Here is a 9,638-nt window from a genome sequence, read left to right on the forward strand (position 1 = left end):
TATGATCAGTGACTAATTGTCCTAGTTAGCTGGTGCTGCTATAACAGGAATACCACAAGTGGATGGCTTTAACAAACAAATTTATTTTCTCATGCTTTAGGAGACTAGAAGCCAAATTCAGAGCACTGGTTCTAGGGGAAAGCTTTCTCTGTCAGCTCTGCGGAAGGTCCTTGTCTCTTTAGCTTCTCTTGCCTGGTTCCTTGGAGATTTCCGTGTGGCTTGGCATCAGTCTTCCCCCATCGCTGCTTGCTTGCTTGCTTTTCCTAATCTGCCCTTTTTATATTTTATGAGATTGACTCAACACACATCCTACACTAATCCCATTCCAAAATGGGATTATAACCACAGGCATAGAGATTAGGATTCACAACACATATCTTGGGGGGACACAGTTCAATCTATTACACCAATGAAGGACTGGCATCTTTCAGATCTAATTTCCAAGTTTCTCTTAGTCCTTATAAATAAGCAGCCCAGTTTTGACCACAATCTAATGAAATTGTGCAATTAAATAACTTGAAAATACTTTAAAATGTTGGACAGAAAGTTAAACATCAGAATTTCATCCAAATATCAGCTTTTCTAATCCAAAATAAGAGGTATACACTATATAACCTTTAATTTTAGAATCAAATGAAATAACAGAATTTTAGAACTTCAAGGTTCTTAAGAATTTGTATAAGATAAACAAATTCAACTTCGTCACTTGACAAATGCAGAACTGATCAGTAGTAAATCCACAATTAAAATCTGGCAGTTTTGATTCATTCTAGTTATTTCTCCTACTACACTATTATATTTTAAATGGTTGCCAATTCTAGGCTCAACTTAAAGGAATTAGATATAATTTATATAAGAATTTTATCTTTTTTTCTAAGCTTTATTTTTTATTGTATAATATGTTACAAAATATGTGTAACATATTTTGAAGCATAATAGAAACACCAATGAAAATGTTAAGAACCTATAAAACTTATCTTTCTCATTGGCTGCATTCTGGTTTTAAATACATAAAACCTAAAGACTGAATAAATTAAAAAATAAAATTATTAATTTTGACTAAAAATGGATTTTCTGGCACTTTTAAGTATATTTACATGCTATATATGTATATGGAAACCCTGGTTGCACAGTGGTTAAGTGCTACAGCTGCTAACCAAAGGGTTGGCAGTTCAAATCCACCAGGCGCTCCTTGGAAACTCTGTGGGGCAGTTCTACTCTGTCCTATAGGGTCGCTATGAGTCGGAATCGACTCGACGGCACTGGGTTTGTTTTTTTTTTGTTTTTGATATATGTATATATTCAGGTTTCCCTGTCAACCTGTAATCTGATTTCTTTGGAACTGTTTGTGTTCAACTCTGAAGAGTCTAGTCCATTGACAGCCACCTTGGTAAAAAGTCACGGAAGTCCACTCACTGAGGAATTTCTGGCTTTCAGCAACTTAGACATCATCTTTTCTAGTCACATTTATCACAATGATATTCTCTCATTTTAACAAATTACTCAACTCCTTGATGATCTTGAAATTCTACTTCTAATAACAAGCAGACTGGGTTGGATATAGTAACATTTGTTTTTCTGGATGTACCTTGCTCACCTCTTTCACTCCTCTCCAAGATTTCAAAAGATGGGAAAATGTTCCCCGCCTCTTTTAGGCCAGAAACACGCATTCTTCTGATACAAAACCGAGTTTCAAACCTCCCTCTGTTGCTGTTAGGTGCCATTGAGTTGGTTCCAACTCATAGTGACCCTATGCACAACAGAACGAAACACTGCCTGGTCCTAAGCCATCCTTAAAATAGTTGTTATGCTTGAGCTCATCGATGCAGTCACTGTGTCAATCCGCCTCATTGAGGGTCTTCCTCTTTTCCACTGACCCTGTACTCTGCCAAGCATGATGTCCTCCAGGGACTGATCCCTCCTGACAACAAGTCCAAAGTATGTAAGACGCAGTCTCACCATCCTTGCCTCTAAGGAGCACTCTGGCTGTACTTCTTCTAAGACAGATTTGTTTGTCCCTCTAATTCACCCTATTTCTCTTCCCACTAAAGTTCGTACCTGCAATAATTTTGTGGCAGTTTTTGCTGGAGACTTTTATGTAAGCTTTGGTTGTTGTTGTTAGGTGCTGTTGGGTCAGTTCTGACTCATAGCGACCCTATGCACAACAGAATGAAATACTGCCCTGTCCTGTGCCATCCTCACATTTGTTGCTGTGCTTGAACCCATTATTGCAGTCAGTGTATCAGTCCATCTTGTTGAGGGCCTTCCTCTTCTCCACTGACTCTCTACTTTACCAAGCATGATGTCCTTCTGCAGGGACTGATTCCTTCTGATAACACGTCCAAAGTGTATGAGATGCAGTCTCGCCATCCTTGCTTCTAAGGAACAATTCTGGCTGCGCTTCTTCCAAGACAGACTTATTTGTCCTTTTGGCAGTCCGGGGTATATTCAATATTCTTCGCCAGCACCACAGTTTGAAGGCGTCAGTTCTTCAGTATTCCTTATTTATTGTCCAACTTTCGCATGCATATGAGGCGACTGAAAACACCACAGCTTGAGTCAGGCACACCGTAGCCCTCAAGGTGACATCCTTGCTTTTCAACATTTTAAAGGTCTTTTGCAGCTGATTTACCCAGTGCAATGTGTCTTTTGATTTCTTGACTGCTGCTTCCATGGGTGTTGACTGTGAAATCCTTGACAACCTCAATCTCTTCTCCGTTCATCATGATGTTGCTTATTGGTCCAGTTGTAAGGATTTTTGTTTTATGTTGAGGTGTAATCCATACTGAAGGCTGTGGTCTTTGATCTTCATTAGTAAGTGCTTCAAGTCCTTTTCACTTTCAGCAATCAAGGTTGTGTCATCTACATAATGCAAGTTGTTAATGAGTCTTCCTCCAATCCTGATGCCTCTTTCTTCTTCATATAGTTCAGCTAAGCTTTGGTTAGTTACATTTCCATCATGTTTTTGTAGCTTGTGTGCCATATTTTGAAGGCCTGAGGACTTGGTTTCCTCCTCTAAATCAAGTGCAGGAAATAAATGCCTGGTGCTATGTGTAAGCTCAAGGCAAACCGATCTGCTGCAGGTTAACTATTTTCTGCACCTGACATTTCCCCTATGATAAATACTCTTATTTGATTCAGCTCTGTTCTGTATTTCATAGGCTGCTCAAGAAAAAGAAGAACTTCAAAGGGAAGGTGACAGTTTGGATGCTAAGATCAACAAAGCTGAAAAAGAAATCTACGCTCTAGAAAACACCTTGCAAGTGTTGAACAGCTGCAACAACAGTTATAAACAATCTTTTAAAAAAGTGACTCCATCTAGTATGTAAGAATATTAAAGAGCTTTTATGAATATATGCAATTAAAACTGTACAGTCGTTTTAAAAAGAGAAACACTGTGATGCATGGAAAACAAACATGTACCATGTTTGACTGGGTCAGAAACACAAATCCCCCCTTTTCTGTAAGTGGCCTACTAAGGGGTTATTTCCATTATTAGCTCCCGTGTACACAGTGTGTCAGTTCTCGTGGGAGTTAACTTCTAATCTGAAAAAACCACAATGTATTGCTGCTTTATGTTGACAAGTAAACCCAAAACCCACTGCTGTCGAGTCGATTCCGACATATAGCGACCCTACAGGACAGAGGAGAACTGCCCCATAGAGTTTCCAAGAAGCACCTGGTGGATTTGAACAGCCAACCTCTTGGTTAGCAGCTAAGCTCTTAATCACTACGCCACCAGGGTTTTCTCTCTACAAGTAGACATAAGGAATTAACCTTTCGTAACAAAAAATGTTAGCATTGTTTAATACATGTAATACTTTGAGTACTTTCCACAAAGTATGTTGAAAATTTAAAATAAAAATTCTCTGAATTCTAGGTGATGAGTATGAGCTAAAAATCCAACTAGAAGAACAAAAAAGAGCTGTTGATGAAAAGTACAGATACAAACAAAGACAAATCAGAGAACTTCAGGAAGACATCCAGGTGAATTCTAAGGCTCTTTTTTTAGTAGTAATGAACCCTCAGTAAAACACGACTATTATTATTACATCTACTCTCTTCTTACTCCGACTCTTGGCGACCCCATGTGTGGCAGAGTAGAACTAAGAACTGTGCTCCATCTGATTTTCAATGGCTTGTTTTTCAGAGTTAGATCACCGGGCCTTTCTTCTGAGGTGCTTCTGGGTGGACTCAAACCTCTAACCTTTCACTTGGAGGTCAAGTGTGTCAATCGTTTGCACCAACCAGGGACTCCATCTTGTATATAGAAGACAGTTGTTTAGAAAACAAATGATCACAGTATTAGGTACATTAGTTAAGATCCCAGTGCTAAGCACAGAATGGACCCCTGATAATTACTTGTTAGTTAATGGATCATAGCTAGCTAATTATGATCTATCCACCTACCCTTATTTAATGAACTTTTATCTAATTCCTTAAAGATCACATTCAGGATTGCTCCTTAAATTAAAAAAAAAGATTGAAAGATAAAAATAATCCAGCAGAAAGCAGTTACTAAAGCACGTTACTAAAGAAGACTGTGCTTGGTAAGCAGACTACATAAAAACACAGATTACTGGTAAAACAGAAGGAGCAGATGATAGAAATTGTGAACCTTTGAAAACTGCACGCTTTCAAGTCATTGTTTACATATTTTCCCCAAGTATTCTAAAAATGCTTTCCAATGGAGTTATATACAAAACTTAATCCATAAGACCATTATACTTTTCTCCAACAATAAATGTATATTACATATAAAAATAAATGAATTATAATTATTTGACAGATGGCAAGTTATTTATTTTTTTTACCAATGTTGTTTTAATTTTTTTTTTTCTGCAGAACATGGAAAATACCTTAGAAGTTATAGAACATTTAACAGATAGTATCAAAGGAAAATTATCAGAGAGGCAGGCTTATTTATTTCAACTAAGTAGAGAAATTGAGGAGCAGAAGCCAAAATTCGACAGAGTAACTAAACAGGTATTGATATCTTTTAAAAACTGATCTTGCGTATTTTCATTTTTTGAAGTTCCATATGGTTAACCCAAAACGTCCTTCATCCATTAACAACATATTATTATGTTCTGGGAAACAGAATTTATATAACTATTTTTGACCAACAGTGTTCAAAGCTCACCAAGGAAATCCGTCTTATGAAAAACACTATTGATGAAATACTAGAAGAAAAAGACATCAAACTTCGTGAAGTGAAACAGTTTCACAAGAGGATTGATAAAATGTTAGTTGATGTTACAGAAGAAAATTCTGATATCCGTATTATTCTTCAAACATACTTTCGACAGGTAATAACAGCTATTTCCTGTTAAACATTAACAATTCTTAAACACTTGAGAAAATACAATGGCAGTCATCATAGAGTAAAATCTAATTTACAGTGTTTTTCTTCTAAAATTCAGTACTAATGATCACTATTGAATATTCTTTCAGAATGGTTTAGAGCTACCTACGGCTAGTACAAAAGGTAGTCGTCACAGTTCTAGATCTTCTTCACAGACATCACTGTTATCAGCAAGGTAAGCGGAGGGTTGGAAAGCATCTTGTCACAGCTGCTACCCTGAATCTGGCCACTTTCACATCACCTCAGCTGTTGGACCCACCAGTGCACCGATGGTGCTCTCTTCATGCTTAGCTATCTCATCCTTCACCGCCTCATCCATCCTTAGCTACCTCATCCTTAGCCATCTCACTCTGAGCTACGTCATCCTTAGCTACCTCCATGTGTCAGCACCTCTGATGCAGAAACAGCCAGCAGCAGAACAAAATCCTTTCCCTCTGGCTTCTGTTACTACCAACTATTTCAGGATATATAAAAAATTAACAGGATGAAAATTTGGGGGTTTCATCTGGCAAGGTGAACCCCAAGTTGGGGAATTTCTTGAACCATTAAAAGAGCAACTTAGATGTATAGAAATGTAGAGTGTAATTCTTGTGATTAGAACCACATTATTTTTTAAAATATTTTAGTCAGGATTTTATGATGCTTTATTTTGCTAAAAAAGGCAACTATTCTTTCCTTACGCAGTATACTGTTAGTCAGAGTTCTATCATCAGGATGTTTCATCAACACTCTCGTGCTTTGCTGACAAAAGACAATTAATGATGATCCTAACTTTAGAATTCCTAACCTCTTTCATTTACCGGTCACCTATTAAACTGCTGCTTTCCCTTCCCCCCAGTAGGCACTGCACAAAGAAAAGGGGAGGGCCTAAAAGGCAGCAATCTATTTAAGTCTAAGAAACTGTATTTGAGCATCCCTGTACTTTTGTATCTATTTTCACAGTATCAGTTTTTAAATCTTTGAGGACTGATAAACATAAATTATAATTCTCCAATTTTAAGTGGACACTACGATCTTTTCCCTTATTTCCTCCTTCCCTCACACCCTAGTAACCATCGTCTTTTGTCTTGATGGACTTACCTATTCCAGGTATTTATGTGGATCATACAATATTTGTCTTTTTGTGTCTGGTTTATTTCATTTAGCAGGTTTTCAAGGTTCATCCATGTGGTGGCATATATCAGAACTTCATTTTTCTTTATAGCTGAATGATACTACATTGTGTATATATGCCATGATTTATTTATCCATTCATCTATTGATAGACACTTCGGTTGTTTCCATCTTTTAGCTATTGAACATTGGTGTACATGTGTCTGAGTTGCTGTTTTCAACTGTTTGGGTATATATCTAAAAGTAGAATTGCTGGATCACAAAAGTCAAAAAGCCTATGTTTGACTTTTTTAGGAACTGCCAAACCTTTTTTCACAGTGGCTGCACCATTTTACATTTCCACCAGCAATGTGCAGGTGTTCTGATTTCTGAAAACCGTCAGTAACACTTGCTTTCTTTTTTGATAATAACCATCCTAGTGGGTGTGAAGTGGTATCTCCTTGTGGTCTGGATCTCCAATTCTCTGATGACTAATGGTGTTGAGCATCTTTTCATGATGTGCTTCTTGGCCGTCCGTGTATCTTCTTTGGAGAAACGTCTATTCGTGTCTTTTGCCCAAATATATTTCTTAAAAAACTTACCATTTCAGAATTATATAGCTACAATTATGCTTTTCAAATTTGGAGCCCTTAAGCAAGGTGATGTACATGGGGGAGGACGTGCAAAGCCGGTTAGAATTGGTGAAATTTCTCTACTAATAAAATGCACAGGCCACAGTGGAGTCAATCTGCTTTTATTCCCCTTGACAAAGTGATAATTCTGTTTTCACACAGACAGTACCTTCACTCTAACCTTAAAGACCCTGGTCTGTCAGTTCTCTGCAGTTACCTCCCATGACACAACCTCCACTCCTCAGTCACCCCCTTCAAAAGCAGTACACCCTGGGCCTAGTCACCACAGAAAGCCACCTCACCTCTGAAACCACAATCCGCATGAGCTGTTCTGACCAGACGACTTGCTCCACTTCTCCCCACTTACATCTCTTCTCTAAACCTGCTGAAATGTCCAGTTCACCGACCCCATCACTCTGTTACTGTCAACAGGTCTCCCATTTTCCTCTCTTCATCTTACATTACATAAGCTGCCACTTTAATCACTCTTGCCAGCACCCAACTTCCATGGCCTTCCTTTGTCATGCCATCTTGCAAACCTTTAATGCTTAGTGACTAAAACTCTAAGCATCAGTTGTAATTTAAAACATTTTTCTTGTATTTACCAGTTGCTGTGAAGTTGACTCCAACTCACGGCGACCCCCACGTACATCAGAGTAGAACTATGCTCCATAAGGGTTTCAATGGCTCATTTTTCAGCAGCAAATTGCCAAGCCTTTTTTCCTGGAAAGTCCTCTGGGTAGACTTGATTGACTCTAATCTTTTGGTTAGCAGCTGATCATGTGAACCATTTGTACCACCCACAGGCTCCCTTTCTTATGCAGAAACTCATTACTGAACTACTTTTCTACTGGCATGAAACTCTATGTCCATCATCTTTCCCTTTCTTTTTTAAATTATAATTTTGTTGTCTATTAGTGGTCATGTTTTCACAATTTATCAACTTTTAATAATACATACTTCCAATCTAATTATTATGGAATTATGGTATCTTACACCGATGAGGGGATTCTATACTAAAACAAATTTGGACTTAAATTTACAGTAATTGTTTTTTCTTCTAGGTCATCTAGGAGCACCATGAGTACTTCTGCTTTTCAGGCTCCAATTAAAGTATTAGAGCTGAACTTGGCAGCCTCCCCTTTGGGAGCAGACAGCACTTCTAGGCCAGGTACTGCCAGTAGTAGCTCCAGTAATGGTAAAAGCAAAAAATAAACATTTTAATCTTTTTTGAACAAGTTGTAAAAACAAAAACCCCATACTTTAAAATAGCAAATTCCACCCTATTCTTTTGGGTGCTGTATCATCATACAAGGAGTCCTACTGAAATACTGTTAGATATAAAAAATGACCGGATAGCCAGTGGAAAAGATAAAACACTGATGGAGGTGAAAAAAAAAAGGTCAGGTAACTTGGATTCAAGTAAGCCAAAGGAACGTTTATTTTCCTTAGTTTTTCCTACTATTTTCTTGATAAAAAAGAAACAGTCTTAATGAGGCTACATCTTGTACAAGCACAGGCAGAATGATGTTTTCTTTTATCTTGATGCTGTTAGACAACAGTCTGCTTCATTATTTCATGCTATCTAGGAAACTACGTTTCTAATATAGTAGAATGTTTTAGGAAGAAAATTTTTAAAGATTCATCATACTATTAGAGTTTATAACACTACTATAATGCTCATTTACTCTATAAGATCCCCCAAATTAGGTCCTTATTCAAAGAAATGTATTTCCCAGATTTTGGGGGAAGAAAAACATCTACAAAAGGTAGTTTCTTTTGGTGTAATTTTTAACCCAAAAATCGCATTCACTCTCCCCAAAAAAGTGATAGGAAAGAGAAACATTGTGTCAATAAAAAAATGCAGTTTAACAAATCCAAGCACATAAAAAAAATTTTGCTGTCAAGACACAGACAACCAAGCATAATGAGTAAGAATATATTTTGGGAATTTCCTCGACTTAAGAGATAACTGAAGGAAAGCTGGATGTGACTGACTTGCAGTGAGAATTCCGTATATCCCCATGTAGTGAGGGTAGGGAAACCCTGGTGGTGAGGGTAGACTGCCAGATTCAGGATTCATTTTCCAGTTAGTGCTTTGTAACAACACGCGCCCAACACCTTGAGCTCTTGGAATATAGTGTGAAGTATGATTGCAATGTTATAAAACTTGGTTTTTAAATAAATGTATTACAACCTATGTACTTAAGTCAATGTTGTCTCCTTCAAACCAGCAACTTTGGAAAAAATACTCTGACAACTGTCATTGTTTAGACCTGTCTTGTGGTTCTTTCCTCTGAAAAGCAGTAGAGGTAGTGAACTTGTTTCTCTTGTTACTTGGATTTTTTTTGCAAATAACAACAGGCATAGTCAAGTCTAATGCATGAGTAAAAAAGCTGGGCAATATAATTTGGCTAAAATGTTATTTTAATGCATGAGATTTTATAAGGTCTAAAAACTGATTAACCTTAGTCATTTTGTATGTTCACTAAAGTTCTTACTTAGCCCCACATTGTCAGTTTGTAAATTACTTGGAACATGGAATATTA

The 9,638-nt window shown here is 37.4% G+C and overlaps 1 protein-coding gene across 2 annotated transcripts in view; it reads left to right on the top strand.

Annotated features, from left to right (window-relative positions):
- CCDC39 (coiled-coil domain containing 39) overlaps positions 1–9,638 on the top strand; it is a 49,157-nt gene extending 39,519 nt beyond the window's left edge. Inside the window, exons 14-19 of one of the 2 annotated variants that reach the window (XM_049881735.1) lie at positions 3,162–3,321; positions 3,881–3,987; positions 4,846–4,986; positions 5,130–5,309; positions 5,455–5,540; positions 8,154–9,638. In XM_049881735.1, the coding sequence (XP_049737692.1) occupies positions 3,162–3,321; positions 3,881–3,987; positions 4,846–4,986; positions 5,130–5,309; positions 5,455–5,540; positions 8,154–8,304 (825 nt within the window). In that variant the 3' untranslated portion in view covers positions 8,305–9,638. The remainder of the gene's footprint in view (positions 1–3,161; positions 3,322–3,880; positions 3,988–4,845; positions 4,987–5,129; positions 5,310–5,454; positions 5,541–8,153) is intronic. The other variant, XM_049881729.1, reaches the window with a different exon arrangement.

The sequence above is a fragment of the Elephas maximus genome, chromosome 1 (genome assembly GCF_024166365.1).
Source record: "Elephas maximus indicus isolate mEleMax1 chromosome 1, mEleMax1 primary haplotype, whole genome shotgun sequence".
NCBI classification, from domain to species: Eukaryota; Metazoa; Chordata; class Mammalia; order Proboscidea; family Elephantidae; genus Elephas; species Elephas maximus.